This window comes from Malaclemys terrapin, chromosome 9 (assembly GCF_027887155.1).
Source record: "Malaclemys terrapin pileata isolate rMalTer1 chromosome 9, rMalTer1.hap1, whole genome shotgun sequence".
Classification (NCBI taxonomy): domain Eukaryota; kingdom Metazoa; phylum Chordata; order Testudines; family Emydidae; genus Malaclemys; species Malaclemys terrapin.
In genome coordinates this window covers 858,864-881,171 of record NC_071513.1, presented here as the reverse complement: position 1 = coordinate 881,171, position 22,308 = coordinate 858,864, and the positions used below count along the sequence as shown (strand labels likewise).

Genomic DNA, 22,308 nt, shown 5'->3' with positions numbered 1-22,308 from the left:
AAAGCACTCGTGTTGTCCTGTTTGTGCCAGCCATCTGTCGGTCGGACGGCCAGGTCTCCCTTGATTTATTTCCCGATACCACCTTGCACAGAGTAAAAGTTACTGAGAGCTTTGGGTTAAAAGAACCCCAGGCAACAGTGGAATCTCCTTCCTTAGAGGTTTTTAAGGTCAGGCTTGACAAAGCCCTGGCTGGGATGATTTAGTTGGGAATTGGTCCTGGTTTGAGCAGGGGGTTGGACTAGATACCTCCTGAGATCCCTTCCAACCCTGATATTCTATGATTCTCCCATCACTGCTGTCCGAAGCGGATGAGGAGCAGCCCCTGCAGCTTGTGACAGGGTGGGCTAGATAGCCCAGAGACATGCTCCTTAATACCCGCTCCAAGGGTCCGGCCTCCATTGCAGCTGGGAAGGACCATGGCCCAGCAGAGAGGGCCCAGGAGTGGGAGTCTGGAAACCTGGACTCCACTCCCAGCTTTGCCTGCCATTGACAGGAGGGGTTTAGCATTGGTCCCTCCAGGCAAGCACCTGTCTAAGTGATGCCTTGCTCCCCACAGCTGGACTCTGGTTTAGCTTCAGGCCCCTGAATTTCTCCACCGGTAAAGTTAGAATAAGTCGTATCTGCGGGGCTCTTGGGCTCCCCCAGCATTGTAGCGTCTGAGCCTCACGCACACAGACAGGATTAGCCTCATCTTGCTGACAGGGAAACAGCCACAAACACAGGAAGAGATGTGCCCCACATCTGTGGCAGAGCTGGGACTAGGAGTCCAGATCACATGGCTCCCAGCACAATGCCCTAATCTCCCTCTGCTTTGAGATCTGCAGTGACAAGTGCTCAGTGGAACACCCCTGGCAAGTGGACGCCATTCTAAGGATTAACAAGCCGGCCAGAGCCAGGAGGTCTGCCTGGTGTTATACAATTGTCCAGGTGCCGAGTGCCTTTGGGAGCCCAGAATTCTCTACCTCATCTGCCCTGCAGCGGGAGCGGTGAGCACTCCCAGGCAGGCTGGGTCATTATGCTAGCTAGCTGCTGCTGAGAAGCTACTGGGCACCTCCAACACCAGCTCCTCTGTGGCCAGCCACCATCCCACTGCCTCCTACAGACATGACACCGGGAGCTCTGCGGGTAGTTCTGGGGCAGGTGAAGGAAGGCCAGAGGAAGGCTGATCTTCCCTGAAACTCCCTGTGAGCAGATGGTCAGTCCAGACCAGCCTCCGCAGGTGCCTAGCACAATGGGGTCCTGGACCATGACAGGGGCTCCCCAGTGCTATGGTAACACAAATCCTTCTTCATAAAGCCCTGGTCTCCACTTCGGTTCTGCCAGCATTGCTATGTCCGAGGCATGTGAAACCCCCACTCCTGGAACAGTTCTGGCTCTGCTGGCAAAATCCCTAGTGCAGATGCAGTTGTACAGACAAGAGGTTCCAGTCCCACTTATTTCACCTGCAGAACTGGCCTAAGTGGCACTGGCAACAGCACTGCCGCTGGTCTGACAGGATTACTACGGTCTCCCTGCTGGTAGCTAAGCTGACAGACTCCCTTCTAGTCTAGACCAGGCCTAAGAGCGCCAGGAAAACACCACTGGCTGCAGCACTGAAACCCTGGGAGATCTGCAGACCAGCAGAAGTTAAAGTGCCATTAAAGGCGGTTGAGACTGTGCCAGAGGAAATGCTACCATAGGATACACTTAATTAAAATGATAATGGAACAGGGCTCCTTGGGGGACACATGCCTTGATAAAGCCTCTCGCTTATCTGAGTAATTACCCAGGCCTCTGTCTCCCCCGAACACCAAACCCTCCCCAGAAAGCTGCTGGGAAAGAGTCCTGCCCCGTTTGTTGTGAGCCCCTTCCCCAGGCATTCCACTGCACGGCTCCGGAGCCACCACTTCCCAGCCGGGCCTGCGCCTGGGACGTGCCCCAACCACGTGTAACTGGGAAATAAAACAAGCATCCAAACAAGCCACCAGCAGACTGAAGGAGCTGAATATTTAAAAAACCCTGGAGTTTAATAGTACAAAAGCCAACGTTTAAAACCGATTCTACACAAAGAACGTGTTAAGAACCATGGAACACAGGACTATTTACACAGACAGACAGACGAGAAAGGCAGCCCCCAGCCACATGGCCGGACAGAATAAATATAGCTGCACTATTTACATGGGGGCCTCTTATCAGCCAAAGAAAGCAGCATTCCTGACACAACAGCGTCAAAGGTAACAACATCCATCCAGGGGAAAGAGGTTGGCAGACGACTGGCCCCGTCCCGATCCTCAGGTTGGTTTGGGATTTTAACATCCAGTTCATCAGGGGACCCAACTGGGCTTTGCCACATGACCTCATTTTCAGAATCCGTCTGACTAGGGCTTCGCAGTCTTGCTCAGATTGCCATTCTGCTCCATAGAAAGGAGGGGCCAGGAGGACAAGGGCCTTCAGGGAGTCCAGGATGCAGATGAGACTGCGCTGAACATCCTCAGTCTCAGACTGTAGCAGCTTCAGGGCGGAGGTCTATCCCAGAGACGAGCTCAGACTTGCCTGCTGTGGAATGGGATTTCTTCCCTTCTATGCTGTTCCGAATTCCGTAGCCAAAGTAGATGGCAAAACCTGCAAGAGAATTTCAGCACTGGAATCAGTCCCCAAGCAGCCCAAGAGCTGTAGAAACCTGCCACCCAGTCCTGGCACACCCTCCCCAGAGCTCAGACAGGCTAATGGGCCTCTTGCTTCCTCCCCCCAGCACTGCCTCCCTCTCCCCCAGGAGGAACGGGCCTGTCCTAGTGCTCTAGTGAGCTGCAGGCAGGGCCCAAACCCCACTTCTGGTGGGCTCTAGACCAAGAGCAGCCACAGTGGGCAGATTAACGTCACCTGTTGCCAGCTGTTGACTCCAGAGGGCTCAGCTCTCAGCATCTCTCACAGAGTGGCAGGACACTGCCGCACCCTGCTGCTTCTAGACGTCTCCACAGCGAGGTGTGAAAATCAGGGTGGAACAGGGCAACTGAGCCCCCGTCAGGCAGGGATGGAGCAGCCTCCCCACCCGCTCCGGGTCCAGAGCTCCTCTGCCAGGCCCAAGCCCATCACCAGGTGAATACTGGGGAGTCCAGCCCTTGTAAGGTCCCCCTTATGGGGCTTTTCACGGGGAGGGGAGGTGACGAGTGCGAGTCCCTGCCTCAGGGCCAGGACACGATGCCCGGAGCAGTGTGTTCGCTTACCTATGACCATCCAGACAGCAAACCGGGCCCAGGTTCCAGCACTCATCTGCATCATGAGGTAAATGTTAACGAAGATGCTGAAGAGCGGCAGCAGCGGCAGGAAAGGCACCTGTGAGAGGAGAGAGGCTGAGCCACTGCTGCTGCGGAGAGGAGCACAGCAGGCAAAGGCTGCCCTCCCCCTCCCCGTGCTCCCAGCCAAGGAGGGGCCAGCCAGAGTCTGTCACAACCTGGGGACAGACACACACTGGGAACATTCATTTTTTTGCCCAATTATCTGGCAGCAAAATCTCAGGGACCCGGGCGGCTCTGACAGGCTGTGTCCTGGCCGGATGGCCCTGGCTGCACCCACGGCCAAGCAGCCGGCAGCAAATCCCGCTGTCCCCAGCAGAGGTTGCCATGGAAGCGGCAGTGGTGGGAATACCTCCTGGGAGGGAACCCAGCTCCCGGCTGTTCCTCTTACTTTGAAAGTCAGCCGGGCGTTGCTCTGTGGCTGTCTCCAGACAATGATGGTGAAGAGCAGAATAAGCACCAGGACCACCATGCAGACTACGATCCACCACACACTGCCCTCCAACAGGGAGTCCATCCTCTGGGCCAGGACCAGGCACAGGATGGTGATGCACAGAGCTGCAAGAAAGGAGAGACCATGTTGTGCTGCCCAAGCAAAACGGCTACTGCCTCACTCCCTGCTCTGATCCCAGCTACAGGCGTGGTCACGGCCGCCAGCCAGGCTTTATTCTCTAGGCCGCCTGCAGATCCCCAGAGACCGGCTGAAGAGCCTGGACTCTTCTCTTGCCCAGCTCCACGTGACTGGAGCCAGTTCCCTTCCAAATAAATGCACCCCGAAGCCCTGGGGTAATCAATAACCACTTGCATAGCACTCTGCAAACACTGTCCCATCTCCCCGTTTCGTAGATGGGGATGTGGAGTCAGGTATTTGTGCTACTCCTACAGGAGATTCCTGCTTAGACGGGAGCGCTGAGGGGCAGCTTCCCTAGTCCAGCAACCGAGTTAGTGACACGCCCTCATTAAGGGGGCCACACAGCACACCCAGGTGCACTGAATCTTTAGTGCTTCCCATTAGTTCCTGGCAGTCCGAGGGAGACCTGCAGGGTTCTCAGCTCTCCAATCCTTGCCCCATGTGCTCCACATAGGACATGCCTGAGCAGTCCCAGGCTAACCCAGACACCCCAGCTCCACGGTGACAGCTCTGCCGAGCAGTCCTGCCTGTGAGTTTTACCCAGACACCACCATTCCAATCAGCACTCTAGGCTAGCTGCCCCCGAGCCCAGTCACTGTACCCCACCCATGAACTTAGCAGGCCCCCATCACATTACGGCAGTGTCACCCCCGGAGTTCTGCAGACATGTGCAGTGGCTGTGTGCTCACCCTGTGCTGAGCTCCGGGGGCACACTGGAAAGCCAGGGCATGTGCATGACACCGGATGCTCCTGTATGGCTTTGGCAACAACCCTGCTCATTTCCTGCCTTCGCACACATTGCAGGCCTGGACTCTGTTCGAGACCCAATTAAAGCAATCGCTGCGTTTCACTTCCTGTGCGCCTACCCAGCTGAGGTCAGGCACTTCCTGGCGCACTTACCGACGGCCGCGGTGCTGACGTAGACAATTTTCCCTGACAAGGTGGTTGGAGTTTTGCTGGGGGGGTTGAAGAGGCTCCCCCACGTGAGCTTCTCCTTCAGTGCAGCCTGGGAGTCACAGACTATGGGGTTCATGATCGCTTTCTCCTCCTCGTTTCCATTCAGCTCCACCATCTCCAGGCCCTTTGGAGAGTTCAGCTGATCCGTCTGATACCTGAACCAAACCCCAAGTCAATGGTGACTCAACAGCTGCCCAAGCTGCCGCCAGAGCAGTAGCACAGAGTCAGGTGCTTCCCTGCCAGGGCATTAGATTTGAGGGCTCCCAGCACAAAGCTGCATCCAGGGCAAGACTTTCAAAGTGCAGGCTGGAGCTAAGTCCGCTGCCAACGGTAACCAGCTGGCCCAATGCAGCCTGGCGCCTTCATCGGGCTCGCTATGTCCAGTGTTCAAATGCTTCTGGACGTGATTTACCATTACCACCAATTGGGGGAGGCTTTCACAAGGCTTGGGGCCTGGCCAGCCTGGCACAGGTGCTGGAACTAGGAGTGTGGAGGTGCTGCACATCCCCTGGCTTGAAGTGGTTCCATCATATCCAGGATTTGCAGTTTGGGTCAATGGCTCTCAGCACCCCCACGATACACATTGTTCCAGCGCCCCGGCAGCCTGGTGACTGCTCAGGCTCCGCTCTGTGAAGTCCCGAGCGAGGAGTCTTTAGGGAAGGTCAGAGAGCGACAGCGCAGGAGAGCTATGTTCCCAGGCTGCCAAGTGGCCTGTGATGGCAGCCAAGGTTCCCCTGCCCCTCCTTGTGGAGCTTTTAGAGCACGAAATACCCGGACCCCGCTCTGATCTCAAACACACACTGAGCGTCCAAATGGCGGAAGGAAGGACAGCTTCCACACAAGCTCCCTCCGAGGCCCAGCTCAGGGCCAGGCTCCCCAGCCTGGCTAGGCCCAGGCCCAGCCTAGCACCAGCTCCTGCCATACACCCCCATGGAGATAGCTGCTGGCTCCCCAGGGCAGCTGCTCTCCAACGGGCAGGAAATGGCTTTCCTGGGCAGGGGGCTTTGGGGGCAGGAAGCTCTGGCTGCAGCGTATGGTCTCCAGCACATGAACCAAGCGGCCCTGTTCAGAAGGCAGCTAACGCGCAAAGGGGCAGGCTGTAGGCAGACACCCACCTGAGAATCAGCACACAAACAGAAACCAGAGAGTACGCCAGCAGAGTGCCGATCGACATGAGGTCCACCAGGTCCTTCAGCTCAAACACAAGCGCCATCAGAGCTGCAATACAACAGGCATGGGATGAGCACAAGCCCTGGGCTCGCTCTCAGCCAGGCCACGTGAGCGGCAAAACACAAGGCAGGAGCAAGCGTCTGCTTACCAGCAACGATGCCAGACACAACGGTGGCCACCAGCGGAGTCTTTGTCCGTGTGTGCACTCTGGAGAGGAACTTGAAAAGCAGCCCGTCCTCTGCCATGGCATAGATCACCCGGGGCATGGGGAACATGGAGCCCAACAAACTGCAATGGAGAAAGATTACACCAAAACATTCAGTATTCGCTGCCTCGATCCAGACCTCTCGCCACCATCCCAGTCACTAGCTGGTCCCTGTGGTCTTTTCAAAAGCCAGGAGTAGTGAGATCAGCACAGAAGGACCCTCCATCCCTTGTCTGGACCCTTTAGATCAGGGCTGGTACATTCTGATCTGACTCTTGGAGTTGGCGTAAATTCAGTGGAGAAACGTTGTGGATGCCCCGCTGAGGGCCGGCGATAACATTCTCACAGCAGTGGCAGCCACAGCCATCTCCCCCAGGAAGGGTCACTCCCAGCACATTTGACAGTCAGTGGTGGGCCGGGTTCTGTGGTCTCAAACTCCCCACTAGATTCCTCACTGAACGAAGCCAGATCGACACCTGGCGCTCAAAGCACAGCAGGCGCTTCCCCACAAGGGGTCGCACAATCAAACGAAATCTGTTCCCAAGCCAACCCAGCTCAGCCAGGACAGTTCGGGCGTGTAGACAAGGCCAGTTAACCAGAGCCACACAGATGTGACACTGAGCAGGAGGAGCCCAGAAGCCATAGCCAGGAGGGTCACAACTTAGCACTTTTGTTTCAGTTTATTTTGTTGCACTGATGAGAACAAGCTCTTACCATGAACCATGCGAATGGAACTTCTAAGCACAGCTGTCAGCACATCAGAACCATGACATCTACTTAAAACAATGCCTCCAATGAAGAGGGGCGTGTGAGGAATTGGCCACAGGAGGGAGTTCCTTGGGGCTTTTCCTGCAGAGCAGATGGGCTGACAAGTACCACCCACCACAAGAAACAGCCCGCATTGCATGGACGCCTGGTTTACATCCATGTGCCGCGGTAGCAGACAACGTTTTTTGGGGCTTCAATACTATTCAGATAAACAAGTGACTCACACCCAGCGATTCTCATTTGCTAGCATCTGAAGCTGAAGAGGCACAAATTATGCATTTCTGGTGGGCTGGTGCTGGGATCTCTCGGAGCAAGTACACAGAGGTTAGACAGAGGCCCCTGCTTTCCATCGCTTGAATTCTGTTGCTGCAAGTTTCTCATTCTTCTGGCCACTGGCTGCATGGAGTCAGTGCAAATGGCACCAAGTGCTTGTCTCTGGTGTCTTCCCATGTCACTCGTGACAGGTTAGGGGATATTGGGGCTCACGAGGTTCCTGGGGTGCTTGGCCCCTCAACGAGGGCATGGGCGTGTAGTGCTGTTGGGGGGGGGGGGGGGGGTACTGGGCACACAAGGGTGAGCTGTCTGGGAGGGAACGTTTCTGTCCGAGGCTGGACAAGGGTTTGCTTTTCACCCACATACACTAGCATACCAGTAAATCTTGTGACTGTCGCCTATACAATTGGTCTAGTAGAGATGAAAACAATTACTGCCATGTTGTGGAAGGAAATGAACCTCTCCCCCCGGCCATCTAGCCCCCCGCACTTAATCACCGTTAGCCAGACACCACCTCCATTTCCAGAGCCAGAACAAGTTTCGGGGGAAGCAGTGACTGGAGCAGGGTGCTGGACAAGTCCCGAGTTCCTTACCTGGTTGAGAGCGCACAGAGAGATCCGACGGCTACAACATAACGGGCAGGCTCCCAGCCCACGTCTTTGAAGGCCTCAGGCAGGGGACTGTCCTTGTTCAGCAGGTAGTAGGGCACCATGAGGGTCAGGGCAGCAGAAACACCAAAATATGCCACAAAACAGATCAGGAGAGACACAATGATGCCGATGGGGATAGAACGCTGAGGATTCTTGGCCTCCTCCCCTGAAAGAGGAACAGAGATGAGACCTGGAGCACTAGCATCTTCCCTCCCGACACATCCGCAAGTGCTGTGCCACTGGAATGTGATAAGGGGACCTCAGGAACCCCATTGCTGCAGACGAGTGGAGAGCGTCGCTGTCGGAAGTCAGCTTCTAAAGAAGTTTAGCTTTGCTTTTGAAACTCAGGACGCTGGAGAGCTTCCCCAATGTGACCCAGTGTAGTGCTGTCTGCCTGAGCCTACATACAGCTCCAATGCCTCCATTTGGCTTGGCTAAACAGAGTGAAATCAGCAAGACTGGTCAGTTCCAGAACCTGGGACCACAGAAAAACTGCCGATAATCAGGCTGATTTCACAGAGCTGCTGTGACTGGGGGAAGCAGAAGCAGAGGCAGGCACAGGGGTTATTCCATGGGGCAGGCCCCTAAAATGAAAAGCAGTACTACTAGCCACAAGCCAACATGGAAGAGGGAACATCCAAGCAGGCCAAAGGCACAACATCCCCGTAGAAATCCCAGCCCTCTCCCCTTCTCACAGGGGAACCAGTCAGGGCAGGCCTGATCAACAGGCGACTGCCCAGGAAGGTCACTGTGGAGCCTCCACTCTCCAGCTAGTAGGTTAGCGCTCTGACTAGTGGGCGTCAAGGACATTTTTCAAGCCCCATCTGCCAGGCCAGACAATGCTGCAGAGTGCTCAAAAAGGGGTGAATGGGGCACAACAGGGCAGGAGAACACGCTGCTCCTGCGACACCTGCCGCAATCTCGGTTCTGTTGGGCGCAGACATGGCGAGGGTACACTTAGATCCTGCCGGCTCGGGGCCTGGGGCCATGCAGCGAAGCTCACTCGGAAGCCTGCTCACAGCATTTCATGGCAGTGACAGGAGGAAGCGGAGGCTCCTCGGGGCAAAGGGGACATTCTCAATGAACAGAGTAAGTTACTATGGGCTGGGATGTCAGCAGCAGGCATCCCAGCCCCAGTTCATATGCTCGCCTCCATGGGCGTGCGACTCCTAGTAGCATTCTCAGGAGCTCGCACGCATGGTGGGGAGAGCAGATTCCAGGCTCTGCACCAGAAAGCAGCAGACACCTCAGGGAAAAGACTCCCTCTGCCTGCTCGGTATTTTGTTGTAAGCAGACTGCACCATTTAATAAGAACCAGTTTCCTCTGCGCAGGCTGGTGAAATCTCATTGTACCCACAGTGCCAATTACCACAGGCAAGTCCCCATGTTTGCAAAAAGGCTCATAAATCTGAGCATTTCCCAGATCAGGAAGTGAAGTCTCTGCTCTTGGCAGCACTCAACACCCCGCCCTGGGCCATGCAGGGATCTCGGCGAGCTGGTCCCTTGGCTTGGCAAGTGCAGCTTCCAACTGCCTGCCCACAGCCCGAACCGATTTGGAAATTCTGCAACCAGAGATCACTGCATTAAAGACGGTGACTCACGGAGAGAATGCCGAGAAATACCCCATCCCAAACTCCCGAACGACACTGCAAAAGCAGCTGCTTTACCTGTTGTAGCGATACAGTCAAATCCCACAAAGGCGTAGAAGCACGTTGCAGCTCCAGCGAGGATCCCTTGAAATCCAAAAGGTACGAAACCCCCTGATCCCAGGGAGCCAATGCTGAGAGAGGAAAGTCTGGTCAGTTTTGGAGGAGTCTGAGTTAACATCTACCTCCTCTGCCTGCTGGAGACAGAGCTGAAAAGCCCCTGAGCAAATGCCACAGGCAGGTTTCAGACTCTGTGTCCTGTGTAAAGCATCCCTGCCATGGGAGCAGGTGTCTACAGTCACCATCAATATGCAGCTTAAGAGCCTGCGACAGCCACAAACCAGACAGTGCAACTGTCAACTGCAGGGGAAGCTGCATGGCACACTGCAGGGTAGGCACAGCCCTTCAGAGCCTGGCTAGCAAGGGGGCACCAAGCAGCAGCCAGAACGGGCATGGGCAGCACAGCTCCCTAGGTAGGTACCAACTGTGGGCAAAAAGCTGGGCTGGGCTCCCGCTAGAGGGCAGAGTTTGGGGCGTGGGACGTTCCCCCTACCTAACGTCCTGGCTGGTGGCCACGGCTGAGTGGTTGTAATAGTCTTCTTCAGACAGCTGCCAGTTCTTGACGCTTCCTTTCACGAAGCCAGAGATGATGACAAAGCAGAGAACCAGCAGGTTCACTGCAGTGAAGATTTTATTCACTAAGGCAGATTCGCTCACGCCAAATGCCAGCAAACCTGGGGGAAGGAACACAAGAGGGGATAGGAGGGGCAACACCAGCCACGCCCTCCCCACAATCAATGCCCCTGGGCCACGCCCTTCCCCAACTCGCCCGCCCATGCCACAAAGCTCACGTAGCTTTACAGAGCTCTGCACCTCTCACCTGTGAGCAGAAGGACCAGGAGCAGCGCGAAGAAATCCGGGTACTCGGCTAGCACGCCTGGCACATGCAGGGAGGTGCTGCTTCTAAGGAAGACTGAGATGTGGTTGCCAATGATATTGTCAAAGGAAGAACTCCAGGCTCGGGCGACACTTGCCGTCCCTAGCAACAAAGAGCAAAGTTGCACGTTAACCAGAGAAGCCTCCACCCCCCCACCTCCTCCCAAGTACATGGCAGAGCTGTGGAGACCTCCCCGCTCCCAGCACAGGGAGCCCAGCTCTGCCACCGAGCACTGGGAGGATACACGCCTTTGTCACGAGAGCCCTCTAGCACCGTCACCACGGCACTGCTGTGCCTGAAGGGAAGAACTTGTGGGGCCCCCTCTGGGATCCCCATTCCTCACTGCACCACCCCTAAGTCTTTGGCTCATTGCACTGCTCTTTGAGCCTAGGCAACACCAGGCACTGCCTAGGCTGGGGTCACCAGAGAGGGGCTCCCAGCACTGTCTGGCCTGGCAGGTGAACCCTGAACTCTGTCCCCTAGACCCCTGGGCTCCAGATGTCTAATAAGCACAGCCACTACAAGCACGGCCTCCAAGAGCCCCCACCCCGGGAGGACTCTGCCAGACCCTCCATCCCAGTAGTGATGCCTCCCCGTGATCAACAAACTCAGGAAGTTCTCCCCTGCCCTCCACCCACTGGAGTGTTCGGGGCAGCCTGCCCCAGTCCTCCTCTTTCCACCATTTCGTACCTATCACATAGGACAGGATCAGGTTCCAACCAGTTGTGAAGGCCCAGATCTCTCCCACTGTGACGTAGCTGTAGAGATAGGCAGAGCCGGTTTTGGGAACCCGGGCCCCAAACTCCGCATAGCAAAGCCCAGCCAGCACAGAGGAGAGTGCAGCAACCAGGAAACAGACAACAATTGAGGGGCCAGCCTTTTCCTTGGCTACTTCCCCAGCTAGCACGTACACGCCTGCCCCCAGCGTGCTGCCAACCCCCAAGGCGATAAGGTCCAGGGTGGAGAGGCAGCGGGCCAGCCGGGTGTCCTCCACGCTGAGATCCACGATTCGGCGGCGGATCAGCTTCTTGCCAAAGCCAGTCATTGTTTTTTCACACATTGTACCCACGCCCAGGAGGTGTTGGACTACTTAAAACTCCTGAAAGAAAAGGTCACTCCATTACCACAAGGAACATTAAAGGTAGCAACAGTGTCAGCAAGACAAGACTGCAGAGATCTCAGGAGCCAGCAGCATGCAGCCAGCCCAGCGGTCCCTGCTGTAGAGCTCCGGCAAACCCGGAGGCTAGGCTAGCTGGAATTTCGGAGTGACTTCACTGCTGCATCCCAGGCTCCACTAACGCCTGTCAACTGATCCCACTAGCACAGGGAGCTAACTGGTCCACCACACCCATCAGCATCAGCCCTCCTTTCATGGTACCCATCACCCGTTAACCTGCTTGATGCCTATCCACCATCACTGGCCAAGGGTTGTGTACCAGCCTTGTCTGCAGCCCACTCTCCCTGAACCAGCTTCTGGTTTATTTGTTTTTCAGTGGTAGGAGGCACAAGCGAAGGACAAGCCCAGCAACTGTTTGTTATGGAAACCTGAGACTCCCCAGGCAAGCACCGAACACTCCACACCCATCAATACCTAAAGGCAGGTTGCACGACCGGTTAGCTGTCTGGTGTGTACTCCCACTCTGCTTGGCAGCCTAGACACTCCCTGGCCCAAATGTGACTGTTTGAATATTTTTATTATGCCACAGTCTGTGGGTGTGAATGGCAGAGACCATCACAAAACGGAATGTTCTGCCAATTAAACGGATAATCAGGTAAACTGGGCTGAGTCACTAGGACGAGGCAACTTTTCTCTTGGCATTAACACTAAGCTCATCTCCACAGTGCCTGACCAGACTCTCAGCCCATCTCAGACCAGCCTCTCCTACTAAGTCACAGTCAGTACTGCAGAGATTCCCAGCAAGCACCATGCTGATGATGCCAACCACCAGTAGAGCTGGTGCATGGAGCCCGGGAATAGGGACAGGGTCAGGAAAAGGCCCTACAGTATATGGTGCAGGTCTGGAAAACTTCTCATGGCCTTATACTGGACCCTCGAGTAAGAACATGCCCTTCATCCAAGGATCTCCAAGGGCTTCATAATCACGCAGCCTCACAGAAGGGCAGCAGAGCTCTGCACATCCACACAATCTGCTGCAATCCCTGCTCACTGATGCCCCATCTCAGTGCCTGGCCCCAAGCCCCAGGAGATGCCTGTGGATGGAGGTGGGTCACACGGGGCAGGAGAGCCACAGCGTTGATGGAACCCAGCTTGAGAAAGGGACTTTGAATTCACTTTTGGAGTACTCTGCAGTGTCTTTACGGCATTTTCAACATCATGCCAGAGTTAATGCCTTGGCATCTGGTTGTCCCCGAATCTTAGCAGGACAGCTCTCTTCGTACCCCTGGAGTTCTGTGGAGAGGAATTGGTATGATCTTCCTCCATAGCCACTGCCTCTCACGGAGGCAAGAGTTGGTTAACCGACGGGAGAGCTCCCGCCCAGCGGCTTGGGAGAGCTCCCGCCCAGCGGCTTGGGAGAGCTCCCGCCCAGCGGCTTGGGAGAGCTCCCGCCCAGCGGCTTGGGAGAGCTCTGCCACAAGTGCTTACATGGTCAGTGCTGTAGTGTAGATGTAGCCAGAGTTACAGCACGGACCAACAATCTGCTGGAAGATGGTTACTGCACCTTAGGGGTGGCTGCACCTAATCCCTAGATGAACCAGCACACTCAGAGCTTGCTTTGTTTGTTTTAAACCTAACTTCCCATGACTCTTTAGCCATTCTGCCTTGGAGAACAGACACAGTATTGCTCTCTCTAACAGAGCACAAACCAGATCATACCAATTCCGCTCCACAGAACTCCAGGGGTACGAAGAGAGCTGTCCTGCTAAGATTCGGGGACAGCCAGATGCCAGGGCATACAGGCTTGTTCGTCCACCTGAGCATCGCAGCCCTCTGAGTGTAGGATCCCTTGCTTCTTGGGAGGTATCGCTGGAATATGCAGGCACACAGAGAGTTTGGAAATTGCTGGGGATCCTGTCAGTTTAAGTAATGCTGATGAGGAATTACAGTCGTTGCTGATCCCAACCACCAGAATTATAATCCCAGAATCATTTCCACTATAACCAGCTGCTTTATCATGATCCAGTTGTGGCCACAATTGCTATTGGCGCTGAACTGTCCATGTTTGGCCTCTACCCAACGGTGATTCTATGGCTGTGAAAGTGATGAACAATTGCAACCATTTGAGCCATGCAGCTGAAGAGGCTTTTCTAGATTTTAAACTCTAACCACCACCCACCTTACAGGGGCGAACGACCCCAGCTGAACTCAAATCTCAGGCCTGGCCCAGATCTACCCCTTGTTGTCCAACACATGCGGCAAGCAGTGCCGGGCAGGCAGCTCCTGCACCTCCAAGCACAGCTGGTTACGTGCTTCAGGGAACTCCAGCTTGGACGGTGAAGTCTGAAAACTGCAAAAGATAGGAACTGCCAGAGTGGATCAGGTCCATCTACTCTAGTAGCCTGTTTCCAGTCGCCAATACCAGGTAGTTCAGAGGAAGGCAGGTGTAAGAAACCCTGCCGTAGGGAAATGCAGTATAACCTGTTCTCCGCGAAAGTCTCCCAATCCCTAACAGATGGGCTGAAGCCCTGAAGTAGGAGGTATTATACTCGTCGCAAAAGAAACACAGAGGCCATTGATAAAACTGGACACTTCACGTCCTAGTGCAGTAGCGAACGCAGCTATGATCTATAGCAGTAAAACTCCACAGTCAGAGCCATTGCAAGGGAAGAATTCTCAGCTCCATCGGGGCCGTTGAAAAGCTTTGCCCTTAGCCATTCAGAAGCCTGTCCAGCGAGCCAGGCGATCAGCAGGACACCAGAGATCAGGAACTAACGCGTAAAGCTGAGATGGGATAGAACAGAAAAGGGTGGCAGCGGCAACTGCAACAAAGTTCAGTTCAGACTGCAATCCCAGGCACACCAGCAGTTAGTTGCCACTAGGGGGACCAGATAGAAAGTGTGAAAAATCATGACGGATGAGGGGTAATAGTCACCTGAATAAGAAAAAGCCCCAAATCTCAGGACATCTGGTCGCCCTGGCCTCCACCAAAATGGGAAGCCTTAGCCCTATTTAAATACCCAGTCACTTGGTTTGTATTATTTTACATTAACTTCTGGGTTTATCTATTTTCAGCCTCCATGAGCTGCCATCCACATTTCTCAAACAGCACCTGAGTCAGACACGAAACAAACCTCAGCTCCAGCCTTCCAAAATTCACTGCCCAAGAAACAAATTGGCTGTTGCCATGTGGAGCCTACCAGCTGCAGTCATCAAGACGGCACAGATCTGCCAGGTACTGCACAGGACTCAAGTAGAACCTGCTTAGGGGAGGAACACGACAGCCACGTAGAATTAAACCACACAGAAAAACATTCTCCACCCTCGTGCTGTCCACAGGAACTAGGCAATGACAACATTGCAACAGTAAGGCTAAGCGGCTTAGAGGCCTTAGCGTGTTCTAATAGGAACCTTTATAAGCACATGCAAAACATACCCGGCAGACTCCAGCCTAACACTGTAAACAGAAGCATTTCAAGGGACACACAATCTTCCTCTAGCAAAACTCAGTTGGCCATGGCACACACGTTTCTAGCTAGTCTGCCAAAGCTGGGCAACATCGGTCTGAATAAAGACAGATGGGCTTTAAAGAGCTATTAATCCCCCCCCCCCCATGAGAAACAGCTGCCTGCCAACTGGGACCCCAAGTTCTCCGCTGCCTAGCCCCCTGGGGAGAGAAGCACACACCGTTCTTCAGGGTGCCAGCATTTGGAGGAGAGAGCAGCTGGGAGAGCATCAGAGGTCTGGGTATGCCTAGGTGTGTTTTGACAGGCAAGTCAGTAGCTTCAATGCTAAATTGGAGTGCAAGATGTGAACGTTGGCAGCGCTGATGAGTGAGCAGTAAGTGCTGCACAGCAGGTGTGAGCCACTGTCTCCACGCTCTGAAGAGCCAGAGACAAACAGCAGGAGGGGAGAGAATCAAAGCAGGCGAGAGGCGCTCCTGTGAACTGTGCCATTCCTAACGAGCCTCCAGATAAACCAGAACCCAGGCAGAGCTCAGCAGTGATGGAAGCATATTTTAGAGATTGAGAATTTAACTTACTCAAGCTACTGGCCCCAAAGCGCTCAGTTGTGAAGAGTACTTAGCAGGGAGCTGCTCTGAAGCAGTTACTGACACAACAGCTGTGGTGTGTGTGGCAATTCCCATGGCCCCAGCTCCCCCGCCCTGCGAAGGGGTCAGTGGCACAGACTGGAAGCATCCCATGCAATGTTGCCGATTTGAAAAGGCTACAAATCCAGTGTGATCACTTCAGCATGTTTCAGCTGATCCTTCAAAGTCTCGTTCCTGTCTACAGAAAACCAACAATTTCCTTTCCTTGGGGGGAGGAAGGGAGATGGCCCAGTTTGCGCCTCCTGCTGCCTCCATGCCCCCAAGGTTCCACAGCCAAACCAAACAGGAGCGGCCCGTCTCCTCTGACATCCTACACAGCACAGCTCAGTCGCATTTGGAAAGGGGCGGCCTGGAGCGAGCGAGCACATGATCCGGCAGCAACAGGCAGGAGCGAGAGCCGTGCTCATACGCACCATCGCCAGCCGCTCTCCTCCAGACGAGCATTCCTGATCCTCATTGCCACGCAGGTTTGGTACCGGAATGCCAGAAAGTCAGCCGAGGGAAACCGACATGGCAGACACTGTCCCGACTCCTAAGACCCCCCGGAAGTTTTCAGTGTTTGCTCGACACCCATGACTGCCTGAGGTGCCACCTTGTCATAGCGCCTGACAGAACTGCCTGTGTGGTTCTGAACGCAACCACCCCTGTGAGCTCCTCCCAAGGCAGAGGTTAGGGAGTGAGTGACGCTCCACAGGGATTCGTGGACCAACAGACAGGCAGGAAGGGCCAGCCTGGAGCAGGCTGCTTAGCGCAGTGCCAAAGGCTACGACTGCTACTCTGTGCAGAGGCATGCCGGCCACAGGGGACAAAGCCAGGAGCCAACCCTGGAGGGTGAGGAAGGCGGCCAAGCTTCGCCCACACCCAGCTGTTTCGCCTCTTTGTTCCCAGTTGCAGCCAGGCCCCCACAAGCCCCTATCCTTGTATGCTTGTTGCTATCGGGGATTTTCATAGGAGTCTAGTTTTTCCCTGGTAACAGCAATAAATGAGCACAGCTCCCCAGTCCAATGCCCACGTCAGTTCTGTCTCCTTTTGACTTTGTGATGCTCTCTGGCAACCCCTGCGGTGCCTGAGCGGGACTTGGGGGCAGCGAGGGAATCCAGGCATGGCAGGGCTCGCATGCCTCAGTGGGTGGCAAGACAGTGCAAGGGATTTGATGCCTGGCCTCTTCCTTTTCTATGATGAGGGCGACGCTACCGAGGCTCTCAACCTTCCCCGGCTGCCGTGCCCCTTCCAGGAGTGGGCTCTGTCCTGTGTACCCCAAATTACACCTCACTTAGAAACTGCCGGAGTAGGAAATCAGAGTGTCACAGCACACTGCTACGCTCTCATTTTACCCCAGAATTATCAAATGCACCAACTGGGCGATAAGCCTCGCACCTGCATTTCCGTGCATGGGACACGGAGCACCACACACAAGTCACGGGGGGACAGGTTAGTTTGCAGGGACTTTGCTGGCGCTTTCTACGTGGCCGCTTGTCAAAGGAGGCGGATTTCCAGCCGTGCTGCTGCACCCCCAGAGCGGTGCACCCCGAGGCACGTGTCCCTCCCGGGGAGCCGCGGGGCGCCGGCCCCGCTCTCGCCGGAGGAAGGAAAGTGCCGGGCAGGGCGGGCGGGATCCGGCACCGCCACATGAGCGCGGGCAGGAGCCTCCCCAGCACCAGCTGCGCGGCGCGGAGCCTCGCGCGGGAATTTCCGCGCCCCCTGCGGAGAAGTTTCCGCGCGAAGCTGTCTCGGTCCCAGCGAGCCGCCGGCGAACTCGCAGCTCGCGAGCCCGGAGCCCGGAACCAGGAACCTCACACGCGGTCCCGTCCCCGCCCCGCCCCGCAGGCCCCGAGACTCGCCCGGCGCCTCCTGGCTCCGGGACCGGACCGGACACCCCCCCCCCTCGCCTCCTGCGCCCCCCCCCCCGGCCGGGTCCCGCGGCCCCCGCACCTCGCCCCGCACCTCGCCCCGGCTGATGTAACCGCGGGCCCCGCTTGCGAGATCGCCGCCGGCAGCCGGAGCGCGGGCAGAGCAGCGGCGGGGCAGCGCCGCCCCGGCCCCACGCACCACGCGGCCCCACGCGGGTCCCGTCCCGCCCCGCCCCACTCACCACGCGGGTCCCGCCCGGGCCAGCTCCGGAACTATGAATGGGGGGCGCGAGACACTGCCGCGGTTTTACCAGGGGGGAAGGAGGGGGCGGGGCTCGTTGGCCCCGCCCCGCTCCGCCTCGGCCCCGCCCACGTAGGATCAGCCGCGCAACTAGATCTAGTTGGAAAATGACTAAATCAACAACCCTGCTTGTAACTAGTTGACCGCGGGGGACAGGAGGGGGCAGTTCAGGGGGTGTAAGGAAATCCCTTAGCCCCGGGATTTGGGAGTCAGGTCCTGCAGAACTAGGGAAGGGGTGTGTGCCGGCCGATCCTCCCTTCGCACCACCTGGTTGGGTAGCTCCCAGATGAGAACTTGCCTGGGAGTTGCTTGAGAAATTGTATTTGACCTGTAAAGACCTTTGCGACTCCTCCACAGGAGCAGCAGCAGGAGCTGGACCGAGGCCATTGGCATCTCCACTTCAAAGAGGTGATTATTTATCCCTTGACAGCCCTGCCAAATACTCCAGAAGTCGATGCCTGGAAGTGCCATGGGAGCAGGTGGGGCTGGGTCTCTGCTGCTGCCAAAGCACCACGCCTGGAAAGCACCTCTGCCTGCACCTCCCTCCACTTCCTGCAGAGTCTGTGGTTTTCCTGCCCTCTCTGGAATGTGCTGCACCCTGAGATTTGCCACCCACAAACCTCCTGGGGGCTGCGGGTAAAGCCTGGATAAATGGGGGAGGGAGGGCTCCGTTGGCGTCTCTCTGCGTTAGGCTGTGATGATGGTGGTGGGTTTCACTCCAGGCCCCAGAAGCACTGACTGGAGTGGAGACCTAGCACGGGAACGCTCAGAGCTCTGCAGCCAGCTCTAGGTAGGAGCGGGGAATTGCCTGCGTCCAAAGCACCCAGCCCCAGCCGAACATGGCACCATCCCAGCTTGGAGCGTCTTGATGCTTAACCAGCTCTTGCCTGAACTTCTCCTGTCCTGTCCTGTGATGCAGCCCCAGGGATGGAGCCTGCATCATCCGCACAGCTCTGCCGTGGTTCTGGTAGGAACTGCCTCTCTGATTAGGGGGTTTGCTGGTTCCCGTGAAGCTAGCCCCAAGGTGACTTTTCAGGGCCATGACAACTATCATTTTGCAAGCCCGGATCGAGAGCTCAGTGCCAGCCCCAGGCTCAAAAGAGCACTAGGGGTCTGAGAGGGCAGGACTGGCGTGGCTGCTACACACTGGGACTGAGGGACATTGGCAGAGCTGTGGGGGGGGAGGCTGGGGGTGTGACTGAAGGGCTGTGGCATTCCTGCTTCACTCACCTCCCGCTTCCCTCTGCAGAGCAAGAAGAGAGAATGGTGCCCGGAGTCCCCTTGGCCCTACTCCAGCAGGGCTGCCTTGTCAGTCCTTTGTGTGCGGCCCTGCACGCACCGGGGCTGCCCCTGCGCCTCACCTCTGCCCCCGCTCCTTCAGCGCAGTTTAGCCCTGTGAGCCCCTTAGAGCAGCAAGAGCGCTAGCACCACACATCTTTACCAACATCTCAGCGCCCAGACTGGGTCAGACCCATGGTCCATCTAGCCCCGTGTCCTGTCATCCAACAGTGGCCAGGGCCAGGCACTTCAGAGGGAATGAACAGAACAGGGCAGTTATCACGTGGTCCAACCCCAGCTTCTGGCAGTCAGAGGCTAGGAACATCCAGATCTTGGGATTGCATCTCTGACCCCTGGCTATTAGCCCTTGATGGACCTGTCCCCCTTGAGCGTATCTAGTTATTTTCTGAACCCCATTACAGCCTTAGCCTTCACCACGTCCCCTGCCAATGGGCTCCAGAGGCCGACTGTGCTTTGAGGGAAGAAGTGCTTCCCTAGGCTTGTTTTAAACCTGCTGCCTGTAAAACGAAAGCTTTGCCCCACAGACCAGCTCAGAACTACACTTCCCAGAATGCCGTGTGTTACCACTGATGCAACCTGTGCCATGGTGTCATCATCTGCTGGTCCTGGCAGCTCAGATGTGCGGTGCCGCAGGGGGAAGTGAGCCACCCTTTCCCTGCCTGAGAACCGCTTCCAGGAACAAAACGCTGAGTGGCCTGCGGCCTTAGCGACGGCGAGGCCTGGGCTGCACGCGAGAAACATCGCCCAGGCCTGTGCCGGCCCGTGTCCTGGAGTAGAGCTGCCGCTGCCCTGCCCTGCTCTAGGATTCCCCACTCACCTGGCTCCACGGAAGTGGGGTCACTGCAAGCAGCGGTTCTCAAACTGTGGGTCGAGACCCCATTGTAATGGGGCTGGCCCAAGACTTGCTGGGGCCAAAGCCAAAGCCTGAGCCCCAATGCCTGGGGGGGGGGCAGGGCTCAGGCGTTAGGTTCAGCCCTGAGGGCAGGCTCACATTATAGGCCACCCACTTGGGGCCGAAGCCCTTGGGCTTCAGCTTTGCCCCTCACCATCCCCGCCCAGGGCAGCAGGGCTCAGGCAGGCGGTCCGCGCTCCTGGGGGCTTGTAGTAATGTTTGTCAGAAGGGGGTCGCAGTGCACTGAAGTCTGAGAACCACTGCCCCTTCCAATGCTGTGTAAGGGTCTAGACCCGGGGTAGGCAACCTATGGCACGCATGCCGAAGGCGGCATGCGAGGTGATTTTCAGTGGCACTCACACTGCCCGGGTCCTGACCACCAGTCCAGGGGGCTCTGCATTTTAATTTAATTTTAAATGAAGTTTCTTAAACATTTTAAAAACCTTATTTACTTTACATACAACAATAGTTTAGTTCTATATTATAGACTTATAGAGAAAGACCTTCTAAAAACGTTAAACTGTATGACTGGCACGCGAAACCTTAGATTAGAGTGAATAAATGAAGACTCGGCACAGCACTTCTGAAAGGTTGCCGACCCCTGGTCTAGACTACAGCATTTCCAGTGCAGACACACTCAGGCTTTCGGGTTCCTACCACTGCTACCCCAACTCAACTGCTGTTTGAACAGTGTGTGCGCATCATAGGCCTCCAGGCCAGCCCCCCGTTGTGCCCTTCTGGCCGGGGGCCCAGACACTTCCCAGAGCTCAGGAGCCAGCTCCAGGAAGCAGAGACAGCAAAACCTGCTGAGAATCCCCCGGTCTGTCCTGGGGCAGAGCTGAGTCACAGGGAAGGGAAGCAAAAGTGCCCCACCCTTAACTGCAGACCTCTTCCCACGCAGCTGGAGGTGGGCTGCGGCTGGGCTGGACTCTGGGCTCATGACCAGAGGGGCAGAAACAGACACTTCCTCCTGTGTTGGCTGAGATACAGAGGGACAAGCAGACGCTGTCCCAGAGCTGCTCCCCGCTGCTCAGAAGGAAGGAAACCTGCCTAGAATGGGGAAAAGAAAAGCACAACTCCAGCTTACCGCCAGCCCTGCCCCGCAGCAGCAGCGCCATGTGTGCACATGCTTGAGAGCCAGGAAACACCCGGGTGCCTGGAGCTCAGCAAGGGGGCCCTCTCGCATAGGTGCAGCAGGAGTGTTAAAGCCCTTGGCAGCCTGTGTCCTCAGAGGCTGGCGGGGAGGGAGGCCCCTTTCTTGCTGTAGCTAAGGAAAAGCACTCTCTCAAGCAATGCCCGCAGGGTCCAGAAATACATCTGGGGCAATGTGCACGTGCCAGGCCCGAGAAACATACCAAACGCCACCCCTTGGTGCAAGCTGGTGCTCAGGGCCCCTTGGGCAGGGCCCTGCAGGTAGCCAGAGCACAAGTTCCTTGTCCTTCAGCAGGGCGCCTCTGGCAGGGATCATGGGCTGGCGGGGGGCAGGTTTACCTGCCAGCAAAGGGAACGCATCTTATGGCATTGCTCCTGTAATAACAGCAGGCAGTAATTCCCAGACCCTTCTCCCACTTTAACCTCCCATGAGGTGCAAGGACCCACTTCCCCCTCCTTTATCCTGCACGCTGAGCAGTCACGTGAGCATTCACAGCCTGCAGCACCCTTCCCTTGGCTCAGGGCAACCGCTCCAACCCCCCCTTAGCTCTGGTGACAGAACTGCCCAGCCATCCCACACGCCTTCGTGGTACAGGAGCAGCAGATGTCCCTAGCAGGCTCACTGGAAGCTGCAGACGTTCGGCCCCAAGGTGCTAGATTCAGAACATAAGGGTTAGTCCGGAGTCTGTCAGGCCCTCCCTTCCCAACAGCTGCAGCTCCTGCTCATGCAGCCGAATTCCCTGCTCTGCCCATGCTCCCAGCCTTGTTCCTCTAGCCGGGCGCTGCTCCCACGAGCACCTCTGCCTTTGCTTCCAGGCCACCCTCGCTGCACAGGACCCTCGGCATTCACAGCCCTCTGAAGACCTGCAAGAAGGCAGCTAGCTAACTAGTGGGTCAAGGAGCCAGTGGGAGCATCAGGTACTTCAAAGGTACGGCCAGGGTCCAGTGGCTCATTCCCTTGTCCTCTGGCTGCTTGTGCTCTTTGGGGCAGCAACCGGCCCTTTCCTTTTTGTTTCCACAGCAGAGAGCAGAGCATGGGAACTGATGACAATCAACACCAGCTCAGTCAGCGCCGTC

The 22,308-nt window shown here is 56.3% G+C and overlaps 1 protein-coding gene across 1 annotated transcript; it reads right to left on the bottom strand.

The window, feature by feature from the left end:
- Positions 1–1,987: 1,987 nt before the first annotated feature.
- On the bottom strand, positions 1,988–17,906 carry SLC7A3 (solute carrier family 7 member 3). Its single transcript, XM_054040287.1, has 12 exons — positions 17,830–17,906; positions 11,200–11,608; positions 10,453–10,611; positions 10,126–10,306; positions 9,594–9,706; positions 7,870–8,092; positions 6,179–6,318; positions 5,976–6,078; positions 4,804–5,015; positions 3,664–3,830; positions 3,204–3,312; positions 1,988–2,601 (listed from the first exon to the last, which is right to left on the bottom strand). The coding sequence occupies exons 2-12, from the start codon at positions 11,567–11,569 to the stop codon at positions 2,477–2,479; spliced, it is 1,902 nt and encodes a 633-aa protein (XP_053896262.1). The 5' UTR covers positions 11,570–11,608; positions 17,830–17,906; the 3' UTR covers positions 1,988–2,476.
- Between the last annotated feature and the right edge of the window lie 4,402 nt (positions 17,907–22,308).

Excerpts from the sequence above, each read along its gene's own strand:
- SLC7A3 (XM_054040287.1), bottom strand. The coding sequence starts at position 11,569 with ATGTGTGAAAAAACAATGACTGGCTTTGGCAAGAAGCTGATCCGCCGC. Across the intron at positions 9,707-10,125 it reads GCCACCAGCCAGGACGTTAG|CATTGGCTCCCTGGGATCAG; the intron begins GTAGGGGGAACG and ends TTCCTCTCTCAG. Across the intron at positions 2,602-3,203 it reads TGCTGTCTGGATGGTCATAG|GTTTTGCCATCTACTTTGGC; the intron begins GTAAGCGAACAC and ends ATTCTCTTGCAG.